At 36.8% G+C, this 25,929-nt stretch overlaps 1 protein-coding gene across 1 annotated transcript in view; it reads left to right on the top strand.

Annotated features, from left to right (window-relative positions):
* The first annotated feature begins 9,877 nt into the window (after positions 1 to 9,877).
* LOC105000203 (solute carrier organic anion transporter family member 1B3-like) overlaps positions 9,878 to 25,929 on the top strand; it is a 70,849-nt gene continuing 54,797 nt past the window's right edge. Inside the window, exons 1-2 of the mRNA XM_010855931.1 lie at positions 9,878 to 9,964; positions 12,714 to 12,865. Of these exons, the coding sequence (XP_010854233.1) occupies positions 12,776 to 12,865 (90 nt within the window). The 5' untranslated portion in view covers positions 9,878 to 9,964; positions 12,714 to 12,775. The remainder of the gene's footprint in view (positions 9,965 to 12,713; positions 12,866 to 25,929) is intronic.

The raw sequence follows: 25,929 nt of genomic DNA on the forward strand, positions 1-25,929 counted from the left end.
CATAACTCATTGGACTTCCAATTTGTTGGATCCTCTATTTTCTCCCTATCCATCAGTACCAATAAAAAAGTAACGAAGTAGATAGGTACTCTGGTAGATGCTCTATGTTATCTTAAGAAAATTCTAGTCATGGTTTGCTAAGATTTTTTATCATAAAGGAATGAAGAATTCATCACATGCTTTTTCTGCATCTTTTGAAATAATATATGTTTAAGAGATTTTTTTTTCTCTTTAGCCTACTGATGCAGTGAGTTACCTTGAATGACTTTGAATGTTAAACCATTTATTAATGATTTAATTCAGAAAAAAATAGAAATAACAGAAAACTTTTCTTAACCAACATCTGGATTTCTTTGGAAGGAATGATGCTAAAGTTGAAACTCCAGTACTTTGGCCACCTCATGCGAAGAGTTGACTCATTGGAAAAGACTCTGATGCTGGGAGGGATTGGGGGCAGGAGGAGAAGGGGACAACAGAGGATGAGATGGCTGGATGGCATCACTGACTCGACGGACATGAGTCTGAGTGAACTCTGGGAGTTGATGATAGACAGGGAGGCCTGGCGTGCTGCAATTCATGGGGTCGGAAAGAGTCAGACACGACTGAGCGACTGAACTGAACTGAAAAAGACCTACAGCTAGAATCATACTTAATTGTGAAAAACACTATCTCATAATGTCGGGAACAAAGCAAGGATGCTTGCTCTCACCACTTTTATTTTGTGATAGATTAGCCTAGAGAGGGGACTAGAAGTCCTAGTCAGTACACTAAGGAAGAGGAGGAAAAGGATCCAAATTGGAAAGGAAAAAAGAAGTACGAGTGTCTTTATTTGCACAGACCATGGTAACCTATATTTAAAATCCTAAGAAACATATTTTTTTTAAAATCCACTAGAACTAAAAAATGAGTTGTGTAGGGTTTCCGGATACAAGTCCAATATACAGAAATCAATTTTATTTCTATATACTGGTACTGAAGAGTCAGAAATTGAAATTAAAATAAAACAATAATAGTATAAATTATGAAATGCTTAACAATTTGGACAAAATGTGACAGACCAATACACTGAAAACTACCATCTGAGCTGAAATTAAACAAGATTTAAACAAAGGAGAGTGTACCATGTTCATGAATTGTATGACTCAATATTGCTAAGATACCATTTATACCAAAACTTATCTGTAGCATGACTGCAATCCCAAAATTCCAGCAGAGATTTTTTTTCAGAAATTGACAAGCAGATTAAAAATTTTATATAGAAATGCCAAGGACCTAGAATAGCCACAACATTGTTGAAAAAGAATAAAGTGGGAAGACTTAAACTATTTCATTTCAGGACTTATTATGAAGCTATAGTAAATAAGATACTATGTTATTGCTGTGTAAATAGACATATTAATTAGTGGAATAGAATAAAGAGTCTGGATCTAGACAAACACATGTATATTCAACTGATATTTTACAAACATTCTAAGTCAACAGGAGAAAAATAACCTTTTTAACAAACAATGCTAAATAATTAGATAATAACAGACAAATTAATTAATCTTGACCCTTGCCTCACACCTTATACTAAAATTAATGCAAAATGGAATGCAGACATAAATATAATACTAAAAATATAAAATATCTAGAACAGAAAGAGACAATTTCATTGGCCTTGATTTTCATAAAGATTTCTCATGTAGAACACAAAAGCACAAACTGAATAGAAAAAATAAATTGGACTCTATCAAATTTTAAATGTTTGCTCTTGAAAGTCTTTGCAAACAATTATCCAAGAAAGGCCTTCTTTGAAAACATGTAAAGAACTCTTACAATTCAATAATAAGAGGACAAAGACTCCAGTCAAAACTGGGAGAAAGATTTGAGCAGACATTTCACAAGGCAAAAGTGAAAGAAAAAGCGAAAATATATTTAGGGAGATGGACAGGAAGTAAATACATAAGATGTTCAGCGTCATTTAATATTAAGGAAATGTAAATTAAAACCACTATTAGATACCACTACACATCTACTAAAAAGACTAAAATTAAAAAGACTGTTCATACCAACATGAGTGAGGATATGGAGGAACTGAAACTCTTATACACTGCTGATGGGAGTGTAAAATGATACAACTGTGTTAGAAAGCAGTTTGACAATTTCTTAAAAACTTAAGCACAAATCTCCCATATGAGCCAGGCATTCCACAGCTAGGTATTTTTTAGGAGAAATGAAAGCATATGTACACAAAAATACATGTAAATGAATATTCATAAGACTTTTATTTGTACTAGCCAAAAACTGAAAACAACTCAAATTTTTATAACCAGATGAGTAGATAAATTGTGACATACCCATGTATTAGACTACTAATTAGCATTGAAAGGAATGCGACTACTGATATACATAACATAGTTGAATTTCACAATAATTATGCTGAATGAAAGAAGTCAGTCAAAAAGTACTACATACAATTTGACTATATTAGTATAAAATTCTATAAAATATAAATTAATCCATAGAGCTGGAAGAGCATCAGTGGCTTGGTCTAGGTTGGGGAATACTAGAGAAGGTAGAAGAAAATTTCTGGGAGTGACTTTATGTTCATTATTTTGGTCTCATCATTGAAAACATATGTCAAAATATTAAATTATATTTGCAAATGTATAGTGTACTATGTGGGCTTCCCGGGTGGCGCAATCATAAAGAAGCCACCTGCCAATGCAGGAGACAAAACAGACTCAGGTTCGATCCTGGGATTGGAAGATCCCCTGGGGAAAGAAACAGCAACAGATTCCAGTATTTTTGCCTGGAAAATTTCATGGACAGAGGAGCCTGGGGGGCTACAGTCCAAGGGATCGCAAAGAGTCAGACATGACTGAGTGACTGAACAAAACTGAGATAGCATTAAAGACATGAGAAAAATGAGAGCACTGAAATAGAGCAGTTAAATCCTGAGGCACTTCAATTGTTTTTTTAAAGATTTTTTGATGTGGACAATTAAGGTCTTTTTTGAATTTAGTACAATACTGCTTTTTTTATGTTTTGGTTTTTTGCCCCCAAAGCATGTGGAATCTTCGATCTCTGACCAGTAATTGAACTTGCTCCCCACCACATTGGAAGGCAAAGTCTTAACCACTTGATTACCAGGGAGGTCCCCTGAAAGACTTTAAGAAGCCAAAGTATATAAAGGAGTCAGTAAATAATGTGGAATTGGAGTAGCTAGTACATTGAGAGGGAAATCACAAAAGATAGTATCCTGAAAAGTATTTTCAGGAGAAGGAAATAATCAACTCTGGAAAAAATGCTGCTAATAGGTCTAGTCAGCTGAAGACCATTACATTAGCATTTAGGTAATTTATAACTTAGGCAAGAATAATTTAGTGAAGAGTTGGGGGTAAAAACTTGATGGAAGTGTACTCAAGGGAGAATGTGAGGGAAGGAATAGAAGACAGTGATTATAGATAAGTTTTTGAGAAGTTTTTTTAAATGTAAAAATAAAGTGATACCTGGAAGGGGAATAGGATCGAAAGAGAGATTTTTGAAGATGGAAAAGTGATGGCATGTATATATGCTGAAGGGAAAAATTCTTTAGAAAGGAAAAATTGGTATTCTTGAAAACACCAGAGGAAGTACAAGTGGACAAGTGGAGCTTGGTCTTAGCTAGAGCATAGACAGTTCATCAAGACAGAATATGTGGTACTGATGCTACAGGTTAATATATGCATTGAAAGGAGATTTGGGAAATTTTGTTCTTCATTCAATCAGTTCAGTCACTCAGTTGTGTCCGACTCTTTGCAACCCCCTGGACTGCAGCATGCCAGGCTTCCCTGTCCATCACCAACTCCCAAGTTGTTCTTCATTTTTGTTAGTGAAATCATCATCATTTGAAGGTGGACATAGGAAAGGATGTATTAGAGTTTTGAAGAGACATGAAAGCACAAAATAGTTACTGAGAAGGCAAAATGTGGATTGGGAAAATGCAGCATGATACCTAAGCCCAAGAAAGACGCCCCTTGAATTTCATGATCATAAATTTAAAGCCAACATGGTTGAGAATTTTTGTTTAGTTATGTTCAGTAACATGGATGAATGGACAGAGTTGTCTGAGAGTTGTATTTAATCCAGGTTGTAGTTTTGTCAAGCAATTAAAATGATAACAAGGTCATAAATAACTTGAAGATATATGGATGAAAGTGATTACCGTGACCATTAAATTTAACCCAGATACAGAGGGAAATGGTGACATGAAATAAGGCACAGTGAAATCCCTAGTAGAATCCATCAGTAGTCAGATAGGTCCTGGTCATTAGAAAGTACTGTTGCATCCAGAGTACTACAATTTGTGAGCTGGCAACATAGATAGTGGAGATCCAATCCTTGTAGCTGGCAGTAGGGAGAAGTTGCAGTTTTGATGTGACAGAGCCTAGGATATGTCCATTGGAGTGGATAGAAGAAAGACCATTGGAGAAGAGAAAGCTGAAAAACTATGAAGTGGAAGGATTAGAAGGATTCTGTTTACGACCATTTGTTGGGATCCTTTAATGGACCGGAACCTGGTGGTCCGGAGTCGACGATAAGAAAGTGAAAGAAAGAAAGAAAAATAGAGAGAGAGAGAGAGAGAGAGAAGGAAGGACACCAGGACCCAAGTCTCTGGTGGAACAAGGGTGCTTTATTGAATTCTGTGTGAGTAATATATACCATATTACAAGGTAGCTTCTTCAGATAAAGATCAAAAGACCAGACTTTACAAGTTACCAAGGAAACAAGGAGCAATAGAGGCCATAAGGCCAAAAGGCAATCCATATCAAGAGGGTCATAAATAATCCCTTTCACCATATGGAAAAGCTAATGAAGGAAATCCTATGCAAGAATCCCATTTTTTTAATCTCAATCCTGGGAGTGGCTTGCCACTCTGCTTGCTTCTATCAGGAACTGATAAGGAACAGAGGGCTCAAGAGAGAGAGGAAACAGCACACAGGAATCCAACTGTTAAACATTCCCTGAGAACCATTGACATTACCAATAATTATGACAGCAGGGATACTTTGAGAGATTGGCTTTGAACCAAGAGCTGAAACTCATGGAAGAGGTAGGAGCGACTCAAGGACCGGTGGATGATTCCACCATGAAGAAGTGATGGTCTTTAAATATGAGATTCATAACGATGGGTTCAGAAAGGAGAAGGTTTAATAACAGAAAGGAAGGCCTTCCCTCGAAGTCCAGTGGTTAAGACTTCACCTTCCAGTACAGCGGGTGTAGGTTCAATCCCTCATTGGGGAGCTAAGATCCCACATGCCTCACAGCCCCACCAAAAAATGAAAATATAAAACAAAGGCAACATTGTAACAAATCCAATAAAGACTTTTAAAATAGTCCACATCCAAAAAGTCCTTTAAAAAAAAAAAAAAGCAGCAGCAGCAGCAGCAAAGTAAGGCAAATTGGAAACCGGTGCTTCCAATGTGGTATAAAATAGAGAACAATGCATCTAGCATTGATCGCAGCAGCCAGAGAGGCAGTGTTTTCAGGGAAAGACCAAGTTTAAGTGAGAGCAAGAATGTGAGGCAAAATGTGTCAGGAAAGAGGCTGAAAGTAAAGGGAATTATACTTGCGGTTACTCATGAGTTCAAAAAAAAATCTCAAGAGAATGATCTCATTTCAGGACTGAGAGAGAGATAGGAGATGAGGGACAATACAGGAGAGTGCACAGCCATATGGGAATTAGAATGGCGCTGACAAGCATGATCAGGGAATCCCTTGCTTCTCATGGCGGTGATCAACATAAGAGAGATGATGGCCACAGTAAGATCAATCACGATGATGCCAGGGCTTTCGGGGGTAGAAAGATGGGAGTTCTTTCCAGGAGTCTGCAGCCTCCTAGTGCTTCCCACTTTTTTCTAAAATATTTTTTCCACTATTTTCCTTTCTTTTTTTGGTCATGCTGAAAAGCCTTCAGAATTTGGGGCAGCATGCACAATCTTAGTTCCCTGACAAGGGATCAAACCTATGCCCCCTGCACTGGGAGAACAGAGCCTTAGCCACTGGACTGCCAAGGAAGTCCCGACTTCTTTTTTAAAATTAACTTTTATTGGAGTATAATTGATTTATAATATTGTGTTACAGAACAACCTCTTGACCATTGCCAAGAGAAGTTTGGAGTAGGCTACTGCAGGTTGGCTTTGAGCCTGAAGTCTCCCCACTCAATAATGCCTGTGGACACATCTGAGCACTTTGGAAATAAAAAGCTTCTTGGGAAAAAAAAAAAGAAAAACTGCTGGGGGTGTGTCTTAGAGATTTAATTTTTATTCATTTCATATGAAGCAATTGCTTTAAATATTTATAATACATTAATGTAGTACAATGAATCTTAAGTATTGAATCAATAATTTGTCAAGTACTGTGCAAAGCACTTTATGTATATTATTTAACCCTTAATCCAAGTATTGTCTTCCTACTTTATAGATGCAGATATTATTGCTCAGAAAAGTTTAGATAACCTACTTGAGTTCATACTGCTAGCAAGTGGTAGAGACACATTGGCATCAAAGTCTATCAGATTTCAAAGACCATAATATATCATCAGAACTGGGGTGATTAAGTCTGCAGTAAATATCAATAAGGTTATTTTTAGGAAATTTTGCAATTCTATTGACCTATGGAGGTTAGCATAGTATTGATCTCGAAAGAACTGTTGCAATGTCTTTCCTCTGACCACTTCTGTTCTTCCACAAGTCATGCAAAGAAAACGGTCTAAGGGCTTAAACAGTCACACAAGAAAAAGAGCAAATGTTCTTTGATCTCTGGAAACGCTCCAGAATTTCACCAGAGATTGGATTAGATTAGAAAGGGTCTAGTTAACTTGTACTGTTTTACCTTCAATCTTTGTACGGTTGTCTCAAAACAAGGTGGTGCAACTAGAGTAGAATAGAAATTTAGAGAGAAAATCATTAGCATAGGAACACCTGAATTGTACCCCGACTCTGAATGAAAGGGAAGCACACAAAATCAATTCCTCCAGCTCTGCTACAGTGGTTCTCAAAATCGGGTGTCACGCCAAAGGTCACTTGAGTGCTTATTAAGAAATAGTAATCTTTGGTCAACTGAATCAGAATCTCCTGGGTGTGGGGACCCGACTGCTATAGTGTGCTGACTCTGCTGAGGAATATTTGGGAGGCTGAACCCTAATCTTCTCAGCCCCAGATCTTCTTTCCTCAGTTCAGTTCAGTTCAGTTCAGTTACCTTTAATTGACAAAACAGAGATTTCCTAAACCTTTCCCCTCTGCACTTTCTTGTTCTTCCCGTGGTTCCAAGAGTTCCAAGAATAAGCTTGGATAGAACTAATTGATCAAATAACTGAGATACAGGGCTTAAATAAATATTGTTGCAGCAGTATCAAAGATTATCCTGCAGAAGTGATAAGGGATAACATTATTTTTACGTATGCATCTTCACATTACAACATAAGTATGTGCATATATATATTCACATGTGTATGTGCATATCTATGTACATACATATACATTCACGTTGCGATCTCTATATAATAGCTATATATATATATATATACATGCACATATCTCTATACATATATTAAGTATGCTGCATAATAAATAAATAACATACATGCATAAAACATATATAATATACATTATTTATTCATGTGATAGAAGAAAAGTACAAATCTTACTTATAAGAAATAGAGTATTTCTGTCATATCAACAAATAAGGATTTCACAGCCATCCATGAATCTGGCACTTCAATGTGAATTTCTGAGCCCCAAGGATGCCCAGGAAGAACAATACCTGCTATCAAGCAGCCATTAGTCACTCCCTAAGGTGAGCACTGAGGAGCTAGGGGAAGGGGTGGAAAACACCAAATACTGGCCCCAGATAGCTGAGATGCATATGAAAGGAATGATTTCAGTGAGCCCAAACTCTTGTATCTTCCCACATACAGAAAAGCACTAAATTCCTTGAGATATCTGCTTTTCCTTTATTAACAATAATCTTTTGATGTTCAGACTACCTGTCCTTTCTTGCAAACCTCTCTATAACCTGACTCCTCCCCCTGCCTCCTCAGAGCAATTCTCTCAAGGTTACATGAGATGCTGTCTCCTGGGCTTGTTGTTGTTGTTCAGAAGCTAAGTCATGCCCGATTCTCTGTGACACCATGAACTGTAGCACTCCAGGCTTCTCTGACCTTCACTGTCTCCCAGAGTTTGCTCAAACTCATGTCTATTGAGTCAGTGAAGCCATCCAACCATCTCATCCTCTGTCTCCCCTTCTCCTCTTGCCCTCAGTCTTTCCCAGCATCAGGTCTTTTCCAATGAATCTGCTAACTGTATCAGGTGGCCAAAGTACTGGACCTTCAGCTTCAGCATCAGTCCTTCCCATGAATATTCAGGGTTGACAAGTTTGATCTTCTTGCTATCCAAGGAACTCTCAAGAGTCTTCTCCAGCACCACAGTTTGGAAGCATCAATTCTTCGGCACTCAACCTTCTTTATGGTACAGCTCTCACATTCGTACATGACTACTGGAAAAATAATAGCTTTGACTAAATGGAACCTTTGTCGGCAAAGTGATTTTCTGCTTTTGAATATGCTGTCTAGGTTTGTCACCGCTTTTCTTCCAAGGAGCAAGTGTCTTTTAATTCCATGGCTACAGTTACCATCTCATGTTTGAAGTCCTAAAAATTCCCACCAAATAAAGCATAACACTCAACTTCTGGACTGTGACAATTTTTTAAGTTGACACTTACATCATTAAGTGTGAAGGAGACCTGGGTCTGATCCCTGGATTAGGAAGATCCCCTGGAGAAGGGAATGGCTACCCACTTCAGTATTCTTGCCTGGGAAATTCCATGGACAGAGGAGCCCGGTGGGCTACAGTCCATGAGGTCTCAAAGAGTTGGACACAACTGAGTGACTAACACTTTCACTTTGACTTAACTTCTGTACACCTCCAGAACAGAGTCCAATGACTGGGGTAAAGAGGTATAATAGGGATTCAAAAGTGTTCCAGTGAGTGAATGAAATAATGAGAGCGTGAAACTTCATACCTCCTCAAGACAACTTGCAACTGGATCAAGCTCTCCCCTTCTCTAAAAATCAGGTTAATAGAAATCATGATCTATCTTTCTGCAGACATTGATATAAGAAATCTATCATGCAAAGTAGTCTTGACTTCCATCATCTTTAAAAAATTTTGTCATTTAGAAAATCTATCTTGTAATAAATTGGCACTTTTACTATTCCATATGGGACATCTGGTATCCAGAGACATCATGTTAGAATTGCACCCAAGTACCAAACAAAAGAGAGCTTCCTGGAAGCTCAGTTGGTAAAGAATCTACCTGCAATGCAGGAAACCTGAGTTTGATACATGGATCAGGAACATACGCTGGAGAAGAGAATGGCAACCCACTCCAGTAGTCTTGCCTGGAGAATTCTATGAACAGAGGAGCCTGGAGGGTTACAGTCCATGAGGTTGCAGATAGTGGGACACAACTGAGCACCTTTCACAACAAAAAGAATCAAACAAAATTAGTGTATTTGATCCTTTGAATATTAAAGCACTCTATAGACAAGTTTTAAAAATTGCCTTGTAGTCTTCTTTATATGGAAGAGTTTTAATACTTTAGATAATCTGTTGTATTTGTATTTTTAAAGAAAAATATGCAAACTGAGTAAGCAAATATAAATTATTCTCAGAAATAAAGCTTAATTTTTGAACTTTTATATACAAATATTTGGTAAGTTCTGAGACATTATTAACACAATTTTTAAAATATAAGTGTGCAGTGGAGATTCTTATAATAAGTGGTCAATTTTCTTCTATTTGCCTAGGACAATGACCTAATAAGATAGTTAATCATCATTGGACTGAAAAAAGAAATAACCCAGCTAACTATTTAGCAAGACTCTGACAGCAGATAAAGGGATAGACCTGTGGTTGTTGCTGTGGGATCCTAAGTCCAGGTAAGAAAGAACCTTTGAAATTCTCAAACTTCAGTGTTTCTCTTATGTGAGAAACTTCCACAACTTTCAAGGATAAAAATTGTTTTTATGGACATGATAAATATTACACATTTTATGCTGTGTGTCTTCCATATGCTTATATTCTAAGCCCTTAAAACCTATCTTCTAGAGGTAGCTGAGCCTCAGGCTTGTGTTTTTGAAAATAAAAGACAGAAAATCAGACATTGATAATTTAACAATAAAGTCTGAAATCCCATTCCTATTACTTTCTATCCAAGTGGAACTTCAAGTCTGAAAAAATGAACCTCCAGTTATCTTCTCAAAACATGCTCCAAGGCAATTATTATCACTGACTATATAGAATTATTAAACTCGCTCTTGATTTCTTTGATTCCAACTGGATAATGTGGGTTGAAGTGTTAGCTGGCAAGCATTGAGAAATGGGATGTGTCTCAAAGCTACTTACCCACCTCGATGTTACTTGTTTCAAATCAAGTTTGACTCAGGGGGAGGAAATAGGTCTCCAAGATTATTTTGTCTCTGATTCAATGAGAAAAAGTTCTGCTCAGCCCAGTTCCTGGCACAAATTATGGACTCAAAAATATCGGTTCCCTTCTCCAATTCAGGAAGATGGCTAGCCTAATAATTATTGTTAAGGTTATTTAATTAAAAATTATTAAGTTATTTACAGACTTGTAAAAGATCTAAGAAGTTAGTGAATGCTGTTTTCCCTTTCTTCCCCCCTCTCAGTACCACCAGTATAGGTCAGACTAAAATGTCATGATGTTTAGAGTCAACTCTGAATTGATATTCCACTCTTTTAATTAATTTGTAGTGATTTATTACAATTTAATCTTTTTCCAGAAATAAGGTAAAAGTGCCTACGTTTCCAATTTTTTATCTGGATATTTTTCCCAATATGTAGGAGAGAGGTGAGGATAAGTAGTCTGTCTGGGAAAGTAGTAGAAATACAAAGAAAAGGAATGATTCTGTTTAATTAATTAAAATAAAGTGGAGTTGTGGTTATGGTGAGGTCAGGCATGACCATAGTCTCTCTGAAAGGTGCTTAGAGTACACTAAGCTCTTTTTAATAAGTCCAAACTCTACCTGCTTTTTCAGCCTGGTTCCAGAGGTATTTTCTCTATGAAACCGTTTTAGGCCATTCTAATTATAATTCATTACATTGTTTTTTCTGCTCATTTTGACTATCTACTATGTGGAAGGCAGCATTTGACACTTTGTAAAGACATAAAGATGAATTCAGGGCTTCTCAGGTGGCTCAGTGGTAAAGAATCTGCCTGACAGTGCAGGAGAGGCAAGAGATGTGGGTTTGATACCCAGATTGGGAAGATCCCCTGGAGAAGGAAATGGCAACTCACTCCAGTATTCTTCACAGACAATTCCATGGACAGAGGAGCCTGGTGGGCTACAGTCTATAGGGTTGTGAAGAGTCAGACACAACTGAGTACGCAAAGATGAATTAAGCATGTTTGTCTTCCTAGATCTTGTCACGTAGATATGCAGAAAATGTAACAAAATTTTCTTTCTTTTAAAAAAAATTTTTTTTATTTATTTGGTTGTGCTGTGAACAGATTTTCTCTAGTTGTGGTAAGTAGGGACTATTCTTCCTAGGGGCTCAGTAGTTGCAGCTCGAGGGCTCTAGAACACAGGCTCAATAGTTGCGGTGTGGGCTTAGTTCCTCTGTGGTATGTGGACTCTTCCTGGACCAGGGATCGATCCCATGTCCTCTGCATTGGCAGGCGGATTCCTATCCACTGTACCATCAGGAAAATCCCCAAATTTTATTTCTAATAGATAATTGCTAATAATTTATTTAATCTAATCTAGTGTGTGACTCTATGCTACCTTATTTGTTAATTCAAGTTTCCCTCTATAAATTTATCTTCCTAAATTATAATCTCACTGAAACTAGAAATTTGTGTGTGTGTGTGTGTGTGTGTGTGTGTTTCCCCTTCATTTTGTGTTTCAGTACTCAGTGAAATGTGAAACCCAAGCTCTGTTCATGGAGCCGAAGAATGAAATCTGCAAACTTGCAAACACTCACACAGGCAAAGTTTATCTTAAATGATAGAGATACAAAGCTCACAGCCTAGACACTGAGAGGGGGTGAAGAGCCCCCAGAAGGCGGGGGTTGCAGCAGTTTTATATCTTTACTAGTATCAAACTGTATATCTTTGGTTGGCTGGTGACTTTAATATACATCATTTTTGACCAGTTTGAGTATCGCAAAGTCCAGATTGTCATTTTTATGGCTTTTTTGGATCCCCCATTTCTCAGTTTCTCTAGACATTGTGATGCCATCCCTCAACCCCCTCTTAAGACCCCAGACCATTATTTAGGAACCAAAGGTATGTTTAAGAGTTAATGATCTTCTTAGAGTTTGGTGTTTTGTTTTGTTTTGTTTTCCCCTTGATAAACTGGACAGCAAGTAATGATTGTCTTATCCTTGGTCTGAATGTTTTATGGCCCTCCAGACCAGGGAGGTATTCCTCTGATGCGTGGTAATTGGAACAAAGAGTGAGATGCTTACTTGGGAAGAGAAAAAACAATGAAATTAAAAAGAACCGAGGTCTCAGAGTCTTAGACTGTCTAGCATTTCTGCCTCATCAGGACATAATAAATCCTACATGAATATTTGTGGAATTATTGATCGATGGATGTTGACCTTGAGGTTTTTCTCATTTCTGAATTGTTAACGTGAAATAAAACACTTTTTCTCTCTCAAAAGGTGATCACTTTGAACTAAACATCAACAACAACTGGAAACATTCACATGATATATGCAGTTCAATGATGGACCAAAATCATCATTCGGATAAGACAGCAGAGGCACAACCTTCCGAGAAAAAGACAACTAGAAACTGCTGCAATGGATTCAAGGTGGAATGAGTTTTGTATTTTCAAACTAAAATAAGTAAAAGGGGGAATTTCTATTTCAAGAAAAGGCAGCCAGTCTTTTTAAAAGAACATTTATATTTCAAATTAGAGTTTTTGAAAGAAGCATACATTAAAATACAGAATGATACTTATCTTGGTATACATCAGTCTTTAAATCAGAAAAAGTATTTCTTTAGTGACATTTCTGGCTTAGAATTTATTAATGTTGAAAATTTAGAAAGATTTTGGAATCCTCTCTTCATTCTTGATGGAACAAAAGGTACTTACAAAAAATATGATTCAAATAAAAGTAGTCTTTGTATAATGGATAATATGTTTTTAAAAAAAATCTTATATTTGACCTATTGACAGAGAAGATTTATCAGTCTTGTGAATCACTTTGTGGTCTTGATCTATTTAATTTTTTAAAAAGAAAATAGCATTTTTATTCTATTAATTTAAATAATATAGTCTGATGGAAAAGAGATCTGTTATAACTCTAAAAGACCTGGCCCAAAAGCCTAGTTGATGACTTGGGATGGTCAGTTAATTTTTCCGTATGCAATGGGTAAAAGTGATAATCCTGTCTCTTGCTTTTGTCATAAAACCATGAAGCACTGAATGATATAGACTGTATTGGGATTTTCACAGACAGGGAAAAGCAATCCTTGAGCACAGTATTAAGGAAATCAAAACTAACGGAAATTGGGAAGTTTGCATGAAGCCATCTAGATTGTAAATGGAAAACTCTTGGATCAAAGCCTTTTCATAAATTTTTTTTTTAATGAAGAATAATTGCTTTACAGAATTTTGTTGTTTTCTGTCAAACTTCAAAATGAATCAGCCATAGGTATACATATTCCCTCCCTTTTGAATTCCCTCCCACCTCCCTCCCCATCCCACCCCTCTAAGTTGATACAGAGGCCCTCTTTGAGTTTCCTGAGCCATACAGCAAATTCCCGTTGGCTATCTATTTTACATATGGTAATAAAGCCTTTAAACCCTCATAGGGCTTCCCAGGTGATGCTAGTGGTAATACAGAACCTGCCTGCCAATGTAGGAGACATAAGAGATGCGGATTTGATCCCTGGGTCAGGAAGATCCCCTGGAGGAGAGCATGGCAACCCACTCCAGTATTCCTGTCTGGAGAATCACATGAGAGAGGAGCCTAGTAGGCTATGGTCCAAGTGTCACAGAGTCAGACATGACTGAGCGCTCACACATGCAGAGAAGACTAGAAGAAATCAAAAACTCAACCAGGGCTCACGTTGATCATTATTTAAAATGTTTTCCTCAAATTTATAGTTTTATCTAGTTGAATAAAGACCAGAGATTAAACTCAATTGCAATCGTGTTATATAAGGTCTTTTTTAACTTTGTCCAGGGAACATAAGGTCTGTTTGTTTTTCAGAGATTACTGGTAAAGTCTATTCTGATGAAATATTTAAGTAATATTTAAGCCAAGAAGCAGTCACCAGGAGAAGCTACTGGCTAATGCATTTGGACCAATTCTATTGTCTAGGGGTAGCATGATGTGCTGGATTATTTTGCTTTTAAACATCGGCAGTTGTAGTGATTTCATTTGCATGTGTATCCAAGATGACGACAAACTAGCTAAAGCAAATAAAGTTGCCTGTGCAGTCTCTTGAAGCATATTTATAGAAAAGCTTCAAGTTAGCAAGTCATCAGTGCATATAAAGTATGTTAATTGCAGTCCAATAATAAAGACCAGAGAAACAATCACAATAATAGTATATTGAGCACTTACTGTTATGCAAGACACTATACCAGTGTTTTATTTTTTGTTTTCATTTTGGTTACACTGGATGTATAATAATCCAACCAGTCCATCCTAAAGGAAATCAGTCTGAATATTCATTGGGAGGACTGATGCTGAAGCTGAAGCTCCAATACTTTGGCCACCTGATGCAAAGAACTGACTCATTGGAAAAGACCCTTATGCTGGGAAAGATTGATGGTGGGAAAAGGGGACGACAGAGGATGGGATGGTTGGATAGCATCACCAACTCAATGGACATGAGTTTGAGTAAACCCCGGGAGTTGGTGATGGATAGGGAGGCCTGGTGCACTGCAGTCCTTGGGATTGCAAAGAGTCAGACACAACTGAGCGACTGAACTGAACTGAGCACTGGCTGTGCAGGCTTTCTCTAGTTATGGCAGATGGAGCTTCTCAATGTGGTGGCTTCCCTTGTTGCAGAGCTCTAGGTGTATGGGCTTCAGTAATTGTGGTGCATGGGCTTAGTTGCTCCATGGCATGTGGAACATTCCCAGACCAGGGACTGAACCTGTGTGCCCTGCACTGGCAGGATTCTCATCCACTGTACCACCAGGGAAGTCCTGTCCTAGTGTTTCAGTTCTGCATGCGTGTGTACTCAGTTGCTTCAATTGTATCTGACTCTTTGTGACCCTAGACTCTTTGTGACTGTAGACTGCCAGGTTCCTCTGTCCATGGAACTCTTCAGGCAAGAATACTGGAGTGGGTTGCCATGTCCTCCTCCAGGGGATCTTCCCAACCCAGAGATTGAACCAGCATCTCCTGCATTGCAGGTGGATTTGTTTTCATGGAGCCACTAGGGAAGCCTGTTTTAGTACTACTAGTGGGTGTATTAATTATCACAATTCAGTCAGCCATGTGCTATTATCTCCTTTTTCAGATGGAGAAAAAAAACTTTAAGAGGTTGAATGACTTTCTCTAGGTCCCTAAGTGGTAAGTGGTGGATCCAAGGTCTGAACTCAGGCAGCCTGAAATCCCATGATCTCAATGGTACTCCATGTTGCTAAAGTATCTGTGAGTTTCCATAATATTGCTATCTTCAAGATGTTCTGGTAAGCATGGATTTATAAATGGATTTTTAAATAATCCTTGTCATTCTATACTTCCAAATATTCCACTTCATACCAAATAATTCAGCTTCAAGCAAACATATGTGCCCACACACATACAAATGCACATGTTGTTTCTGAGGAGTGTATATAGACTCAGCATGTAGAGTGTGTAAAAGTGCAAATAGATAGCAAATAATCTTGAATAACAACAGCATGGTATGATTCTTTCTTACCCCTTTCCTTCAATTTTTGAGCAGAACCAAGTAAGTTATGAAAACCCTGCCAGTACACTGCTCATCTTTATACTTGTTTCTGTGCTTCAGATTTCTTGTACTGCTGTGTTATAATGAAAATTCTTTAAAAACATAAAAGTAATTCATCATCATCAAAAAAATATAAATAACAGGGAAAAGTAAAAGTTGTCTCAGTCCACCTTCATTCCTATTCCTTTTCCAGAAATCATTAGGATAACTATCCCATTTTTATCCACCAACAGAATCACAATCCCACAGTTTTCCTCTGGCTCATTGCCTCTGTCCTATTGCTATTTCTCAAGATGCAAAGTGCATTCTGACTTGGAGAAACTTGTACTTACTGTTTCCTCATCTGAAATATTCTTCTCCCAGATCTTGCACTTTCATCTCACTCAAATCTCTGTTTAAACATTACCTCATCCCTGACCACTACACCATATATCACCCATATGTATGGATAGCATTTCCTGTCCATAACTCTTCAACCAAATTGATTTTTTTCATAGCATTTATCACCACTTGACACTGACATGCAAATGTACACATATGTATAGGTGTGTGTGCATATCTATGTCCTTAATGGAATAAAACAACACAAATTTTTGTAATAATTATACAATTCTGAAGTCGAGAAGTCTGAAATAGGTCTCACTGGGCTAAAACCAAGGTTTTGGTAGGGTTGTGTTCCTTTCTGGAGACTCTAGAGAAAAGTTAATTTCCTTGTCTTTTCCAGTTTCTAGAAACTGTCCAAAGTTCTTGACTAATAACTCTCTTCCATATTCAAAGCTAGTGATGGTCAATCAAATATTTGTTACATTGCATCACATTGTTGTTGAATTTTCTTCTCTCTCATCCATGCTTAAAGATGAGATTGGGATTACACTGAGTTAACAAAGACAACATAGGACAATCTCTTCAAGGTCATCTGATTAGCAACCTTAACTCCATTTGCAAACTTAATATCCCCTTACCATGTTACCTAATATATTCATAGTTAGACAGAGTAATGTCATGCTAAGATGCGCAGGTCCTAATCTCCAAAACCTGTAAATATAATTTTTTTCCTTAGAGGAAGTCATTTATTCTCTCTGTATCTAAGATTTTTCATCTGTGAAAGGGAAATGTTAGCATCTGAGTGACAGAATTATGCTAAGAAATAAAGCCACTAATGGAAGTACAGCAGTAGAACAACATCTGGTGTATAGTACTATTAGTAGCTAGCTACCATTGTTTTTATTGCTTCTCTGAGCTTTGTTATTGGACAGCAATTAACATGCTTTATACACAAGGCCATCTTGCTAACTCAAAACTCCTCTCCAAATACGCTGCATCACACCATGCAGGCAATCGTACGTGCTTTGGCCAGGTTGTCATCACACCTTGTCGTGCTTGGGAGAGTGAAACCACTGTCCCCCCAGCACACTGAAATGTAAAGCTGGGTAGCTGATTTGAGATCTTTCTTCCTTTTATATATAGACACTAATCACTATGACATTCCTTCTTAGTACTGTATATGTACATCCCATATGTTTGGTATGTTGTGATTTCAGTTTTGCTTGTCTTGAGGTATTTTATAAATTCTTTTTAGCATTCTTTGATCTACTGTTGTTCAAAAGGGTGTTGCAAATTGTCATGTATTTGTGAATTCTCCAGTTTTTACCCTGCTATTGATTTCTAGTTTCATTCCATTGTGGATAGAAAAGATACTTGGGATGAGATCAATCTTCTTAGATTTGTTAAAATTTATTTTGTGGTGAAACATGCAAAGATATGTGTATCTTTGAAAGTAATATGTATTTTGCTAGTGTTGGGTGGGATGTTTTGTGTATGTCTTTTAGGTCAATTTGGTCTATAATGTTCTTCAAGTTATCTATTTCTTTATTATTTCTATTTACTATTTAAAATGATGTATTCAAATTTCTACTATTATTGTATTGCTGTTTATTTCTCCATTCAGTGTTTATATATTTAGGTACTCTGATGTTGGGGATAGAAAGATAGAGATGTTTATTAAATCTTCCTGGTTAATTGACTCTCTCAGTTTTTATATTAATGTCTTCTTTTGTCTCTTGTGACATTTTTACTTAAAATCTATTTTGTCTGAAGTAACTACAGCCACTTTTGGTTACCTACTTCGTGGAATATCTTTTCCTATCACTTCACTTTCAGTCTTTGCGTGTCTTTAGTTCTAAAGTGAGAAACTGAGAGTCTTATACACAGGAAATAGTTAAGTCTTGCTTCTTTTTAATTTTTAGTTTTTTAATTGAAGTGTAGTTGACTCACAATATTATATTAGTTTCCGATGTATAGCAATAGAAAGTCAGTATTTTGATAGACTATACTACACTAGAACTTATTACAAGATAATGGATATAATTCCCTGTGCTATATCTTATATCCTTGAAAGTGAAAGTGTTTAGTCACTCAGTCATGTCTGACTTTTTGCAATCCCATGGACTGTAGCCCACCAGGCTCCTCTGTCCATGGAATTCTCCAGGCAAGAATACTCGAGTGGGTAGCCATTCCCTTCTCCAGGGGATCTTCCCAACCCAGGGATTGAAACCAGGTCTCCTACATTGCAGGCAGATTCTGTATCATCTGAGCCATCAGGGAAGACTTGGTGCTTATCTATTTTAACAGTTTGTATCTCTTAATTTCATATGCCTAATTGTGTCCTTCCTCGTTTCCCCTTCACCACTGGAAACCACTAGTTCTCTTTCTATATCTGTGTCTTTTTCTGTTTTGCTATACAGAAAAAGCCTTCGTTTGTATTAATTTTTAGATCCCACATGTAAGTGATATCATACAATATTTGTTTTTATCAAATCATATTTTCTAGGTCCATTCACATCACTATAAATGGGAGATTTTCATTCTTTTTATGGTTGAGTAATAGTCCTACTATAAACATTGGGGTACATATATCTTTTTTAATTAGTGTCTTTGATTTTTCCAGATATATACTCAGGAGTGGAATTGCTAGATCATATATTAGTTCTATTTTTAGTTTTTTTAGGAACCTCCATACTGTAAGTGTCTGCACCAATTTACATTCCCATCAACAGCGTACAAGTGCTCTCTTTTCTCTACATCATCACCAACACTTATTATTTATAGTTGTTTTGATGATAGCCATTCTGACAAGTGTGAGGTTATATCTTACACTTGTTTTGATGTGCATTTATGTGTTAGTGATGATGAGTATCTGTTCATGTGTCTGTTAGCCATTTGTATGTCTTCTTTGGACAATTCAGATCTTCTGCCAATTATTTAATTTTTTTTAAAATATTGAGTTGTATGGGCTATTTATGTATTTTGGGTATTAACACCTTGCCAGTCATATTATTTTCGAATCCTATAGACCACCTTTTCTTTTTTATCCATGGTTTCCTTTGATGTGCAAAGACTTTTAGATTTAATTAGATCTCATTTATTTTTGCTTGAATTTTTTTAGCTTAGGAGACAGATCCAAAAAAATTATTGTTGCAATTTATGTTAAACAGTGTTCTGCCTATGTTCTCTGCTAGATGTCTCATGGTTTCAGGTCTTTATTCACCTCTTTATTTCATATTGAGTTGTGTGTATATATATCCATATTGAGTTATATATATATATATATATATATACACACACACATTTAGTGTAAGGAAATGTACTCATTTCATTGTCTTACATGTAACTGTTCATTTTTTCCAACACCACTTATTGAGAGATTTGTCTTTTTTCCATTGTATATTCTTACATCCTTCACCGTAGATTAATTGACCATAGGTATGTGAGGTTTTTCCCTAGGCTCTCTATCTGTTCTGCTGATGTGTATATCTGTTTTTTGTGGTATACCAGGTTGTTTTGGTTACTGTATCTTTGTACAGTTGTCTAAAATCTGGGAGAGTGACACATTCAGCTTTGATCTTTTTTCCTCAAGGCTGCTTTGGCAAATCAGGGTCTTTTATGGTTCCATATCTATAATTATAACAGTTATAAAGCTGATAATAACAAATTTGATAACAGAAAAGCTCTACATATTACATTCTCCCCTTTTGTATACTTTACATTATTATTGTCACATTTTACATCTACATATACCAACTTTTAGAATATTTTAATAATTATTTTTAAATATTGTTATCATTAATCTTTTGTACTAGAATCAAAACTGATTTGCCCACTATATTATAGTAATACAGTATTTTGTATTTGTCTCTATGTCTACCTTACTAACAAGTTTTGTGCTTTCTTCTGCTATCATGTTGCTGTCTAGTAGTCTTTTATTTCAACTTAAAGAACTCCCTTTAGTGTCTCTTATAAGGGAAGTCTGGTATTGATGATCTCCTTCAGCTTTGGTTTGTCTGGGAGAGTCTTTACCTCTCTTTCATTTGGAAGGTTTCTTTTGCTCAGTGTAGTATTCTTGGATGATATGGTTTGTTTTTGCTTTTTTCTGAGTTCTTTTAACATATTATTCCATTTCACCTGACCTATAAGGTTTATGATGAAAAACTTGCTCTTAGTCTTGTGGGGGTTCTCTTTCTATGACAAGTTTCTCTCCTCTTGATTCTAAAAGTTCTCTGTCTTTCTTTTTATTGTAATTATACTGTGCCTTCAGTTCAGTTCAGTCGCTCAGTCATGTCCAACTTTTCGTGACCCCATGGACTGCAGCACACCAGGCTTCCCTGTCCATTACCAACTCCCAAACCTTGCTCAAACTCATATCCTTTGAGTCAGTGATGCCATCCAATCATCTCATCCTCTGGCGTACCCTTCTCCTTCTGCCTTCATTCTTTCCCAGCATCAGAGTCTTTTCCAAGGTGTCAATTCTTCACATCAGGTGGCCAAAGTACTGGAGTTTCAGCTTCAGCATCAGTCCTTCCAATGAATATTCAGGACTAATTTCCTTGAGGATTGACTGGTTGGATCTCCTGGCAGTACAAGGGACTCTCAAGAGTTTTCTCCAACACCACAGTTAAAAAGCATCAGTTCTTTGGTGCTCAGCTTTCTTTATAGTCCATTTCTCACATCCATACATGACTACTGGATAAACCATAGCCTTGACTACACGACCTTTGTCAACAGGGTAATGTCTTTGCTTTTTAATATACTGTCTAGTTTGGTCATAGATTTTTTTCCAAGGAGCAAGTGTCTTTTAATTTCATGGCTGCAGTCACCATCTGTAGTGATTTGGAGCCCAAGAAAGTAAAGTCTGTCATTGTTTCTATTGTTTCCCCATCTATTTGCCATGAAGTGATGGGACCAGAGGCCATGATCTTAGTTTTCTGAATATTGAGTTTTAAGCCAATTTTTTCACTCTCCTCTTTCACTTTCATCAAGAGGCTCTTTAGTTCTTCTTCACTTTCTGCCATAAGAGTGGTGTCATCTGCATATCTGAGGTTATTGATATTTCTCCCTGCAATCTTGATTCCAGCTTGTGCTTAATCCAGCCTGGCATTTTGCATGATATACTTGGCATATAAGTTAGTCAGGGTGACAATATACAGCCTTGATGTACTCTTTTCCCTATTTGGAACCAGCCTGTTGTTCCATGTCCAGTTCTAACTGTTGCTTCCTGACTTGCATACAGATGTCTCAGGAGGCAGATCACGTGGTCTGGTATTCCCATCTCTTGAAGAATTTTCCACAGTTTATTGTGATCCACACAGTCAAAGGCTTTGGCATAGTCTATAAAGCAGAAATAGATGTTTTTTCTGGAACTCTCTTGCTTTTTCAAAGATCCAGAGGATGTTGGCAATTTGATCTCTGGTTCCTCTGCCTTTTCTAAAACCAGCTTGAACATCTGAAAGTTCGTGGTTCACATACTGCTGAAGCCTGGCTTGGAGAATTTTGAGCATTACTTTGCTAGAGTGTGAGATGAATGCAATTGTGTGGTAGTTTGAGCATTCTTTGGCGTTGCCTTTTTGGGGAATGGAATGAAAACTGAGCTTTCCTAGTCCTGTGGCTACCACTGAGTTTTCCAAATTTGCTGGCATATTGAGTGCAGCACTTTCACAGCATCATCTTTTAGGATTTGTAATAGCTCAACTGGAATTCCATCACCTCCTCTTGCTTTGTTCATAGTGATTCTTCCTAAGGCCCACTTAACTTCACATTCCAGGATGTCTGGCTCTAGGTGAGTGATCACACCATCGTGGTTATCTGGGTCATAAAGATCTTTTTTGTATAGTTCTTCTGTGTATTCTTTCCACCTCTTCTTAATATCTTCTGCTTCTCTTAGGTCCATAACATTTCTGTCCTTTATTGAGCCCATCTTTTTATGAAATGTTCCCTTGGTATCTCTTTTTCTTGAAGTGATCTCTAGTCTTTCCCCTTCTATTGTTTTCCTCTATTTCTTTGTGTTGATCACTGAGGAAGGCTTTCTTATCTCTCTTTGCTATTCTTTGGAACCCTGTGTTCAGATGAGTATATCTTTTCTTTTCTCCTTTGCCTCTTGCTTCTCTTCTTTTCTCAGCTATTTGTAAGGCCTCCTCAGACAACTATTTTGCCTTTTTGCATATTTTTTTCCTTGGGGATGGTCTTGATCACTGACTGCCTCCTGTACGATGTCATGAACATCCATCCATAATTTTTTATACAGTGCCTTAGTGTGGCACATTACATAGATATTCTTAAATTATTTATTTATCATTTTTTCCTCCCAGCATTCGTATGTATTTAAATAACTAATGAAATAGCTTATGCCAAAAGAAGTTCAAATTTTCATAAAGCTCTTTAACATTGGTAAGCACTAAAACTAATCACTTAGGCAACAACCAGTATATTACCAAAAACTCTGGATTATGACAGTGAACACATAGAATTTGGCTGAAATTAATCAAATCAAAATGCATGGATAAAAAAGAAATTTACAGTGATAAAATCTGTTTAAAAAATAGAAAGGAATTAACCACAAGATAGTTTTACAAAGTGAATTTTAAGGCAATACAATTGCTTAATTAGTACATAATAGAAAAGAGAAGAAATATGTCAAATATCAAAAAATTTTAAGTGATTTTCACAATTTTTAAAATTACATAAAGTAAAATTCAATCAAAGAGATCAAAATTGAAAACATCAAACACATTAGAAAGACATCAAAATATAATGGTTATTAAAACATAAGCTTAATATTTAATAAAAATTAAATCTTTGGGCTAGGTATTAGATAGTGAAGTGAAAGTCACTCAGTTGTGTCTGACTCTTTGTGACCCCATGGACTATACAGTCCACGGAATTCTGCAGGCCAGAATACTGGCCTTTCACTTCTCCAGGGGATCTTCCCAACCCAGGTCTCCCACATTGCAGGCAGATTCTTTACCAGCTGAGCCACAAGGGAAGCCCAAGAATACTGGAGTGGGTAGCCTGTCTCTTCTCCAGGAGATCTGCCTGACCCAGAAATTGAACTGGGGTCTCCTGTATTGCAGGCAGATTCTTTACCAACTGAGCTATGAGGGAAGCCCAGGTATTAGATAAGCACTTTATAATATTTTTCACTCTATAATATACATAATTCTAACTTGGTTATGATATGTCTTACAGAGGTGGTAGGAATGGCTTTGGCATTTAACACTCTTCTTCCACTAGTGCAAAGAAAAAAATATATATTTGCAGAGTGTGAATGGAGCAAAGTTTTAAAAACAAGTCATATTAATAAAAAGAAAAAAGAGGATAAATCTATAATGGCCTTTCAAATTACATATATTTGGTGCATTGACAAACATTCACAAACACATCCATGACCTCATGAACATAATCTCCTTTGAACCGTGCAATGACCCTATAAAATAAATAAGCTAACTATTTTGTATTACCTTTTAATGGATTAGGAAACTGAAGTTCAGTGAACTGTGTAATTTTTTCATCTTTGTTTGGTTAGGAAATTAAAAACAAGACAACTGGATCTAGATCTTCTGATTGCAAAATACATTCTTTTTTCTTTCACCACATGCATACCAGGTAATCCATGAATAATTTTCTATCTTTGCTAAGAAGGAAACAAAATAGTGGGTAGAGGATATTAGAAGAAAGAAGAGGGAATTATGAGATATAAAGTCCATATACAAAATAAAGTCAGGGTTAAAAAAAGAGATACAGTATATCAAGAACTTAGTTTTTCTGTAACATACCAATAAATTGTATTCCAATCTTGTTTGGAAGTAGCATTTTTAATCAATAATACTTCAGGTCAGTTCAGTCGCACAGTTGCATCTGACTCTGTGACCCCATGGATTGCAGCACCCCAGGCTTCCCTGTCCATTACCAACACCAGAAGCTTGCTCAAACTCATGTCCATTGAGTAAGTGATGCCATCCAGTCATCTCATCCTCTGTCATCCACTTCTCCTCCTGCCTTCAATCTTTCCCAGCATCAGGGTCTTTTCAAATGAGTCTGGTCTTCGCATCAGGTGGCCAAAGTATTGGAGCTTCATCATCAGTCCTTCCAATGAATATTCAAGATTGATTTCCTTTAGGATTGACTGGTTGGATCTCCTGGCAGTCCAAGGGACTCTCAAGAGTCTTCTCCAACACCACAGTTCAAAAGCATCAATTCTTCAGTGCTCAGCCTTCTTCACAGTCCAACTCTCACATCCATACCACAGGAAAAACCACAGCCTTGACTAGACGGACCTTTGTTGGCAAAGTAATGTCTCTGCTTTTGAATATGCTGACTATGTTGGTCATAGCTTTTCTTCCAAGCAGCAAGCGTCTTTTAATTTCATGGCTACAGTCACCATCTGTAGTGATTTTGGAGCCCAAGAAAATAGGCTGTCACTGTTTTCATTGTTTCCACATCTATTTGCCATGAAGTGATGGGACCAGATGCCATGATCTTAGTTTTTTGAATGTTGAGTTTTAAGCCAGCTTTTTCACTCTCCTCTTTCACTTTCATCAAGAGGTTCTTTAGTTTCTCTTCACTTTCTGCCATAAGGGTGGTGTCATCTGCATATCTGAGGTTATTGATATTTCTCCCGGCAATCTTGATTCCAGCTTGTGGTTCATCCAGCCCAATATTTTGCATGATGTATTTTGCATGTAAGTTAAATAAGCAGGGTGACAATATACAGCCTTGATTTACTCCTTTTCCTATTTGGAACCAGTATGTTGTTCCATGTCCAGTTTTAACTGTTGCTTCTTGACCTGCATACAGATTTCTCAGGAGGCAGTAGTCTAAGGCAATCTGGATGGATTTAAAAATAAATCACAACTATATGCTCCTTCCAGAAGACTCATCTCAGCTCTAAAGACAAACATGGGCTTAAAGTGAATGGATAAAAGATGATACTTTAAGCAAATAGCAGATAGAAAAAGCAAGTGTAGCCATATACATATCAGACAACATGAATTTCAAGCTAAATAAAATAACAAGACACTAAGATAGGCATTATACAATGATAAAGGAGACAACTAATAAAGGAGACATAATAGTGATGAATACATATGCACCTACAATAGGAGCAACAAAATATATAAAGCAATTATAAAAAGACTTAAAGAGAATTTGAGAGCAACACAATAATAATGAGACTTTAACACCCTGCTTACATCAATGGATTCATCATCCAGACAAAATACCAACAAAGAAACAGCAGTCTTAAATGGAACATTAGGCCAGAGAATTTGACAGATTTGTTTAGAACATTCCATCAAAATGAAGCAGAATACACATTCTTATCAAGAGCACATGGAACAGTCTCAAGGATGAACCACATGTTGGGATACAAAACACTAAATTTAAGAAGACTGCAATCATATCAAACATTTTTTTCCCAATTACAATAGCATGAAACTATAATCAAAGCTAGATAAATCACAAATATTGGAGAGTAAACAATATGCTACTGAACAACTTCAATGAATACTTCAGGCAGATGAAAATAAAAATATAGCATACTAAACTTTATGAGATGTAACAAAAGCTGTATTAAGAGAGACGTTTTTAGCAATAGCGGTCTATTTTAACAAATAAGATTATATATAT

Source organism: Bison bison, unplaced genomic scaffold (genome assembly GCF_000754665.1).
Source record: "Bison bison bison isolate TAMUID 2011002044 unplaced genomic scaffold, Bison_UMD1.0 scf7180017864370, whole genome shotgun sequence".
NCBI classification, from domain to species: domain Eukaryota; kingdom Metazoa; phylum Chordata; class Mammalia; order Artiodactyla; family Bovidae; genus Bison; species Bison bison.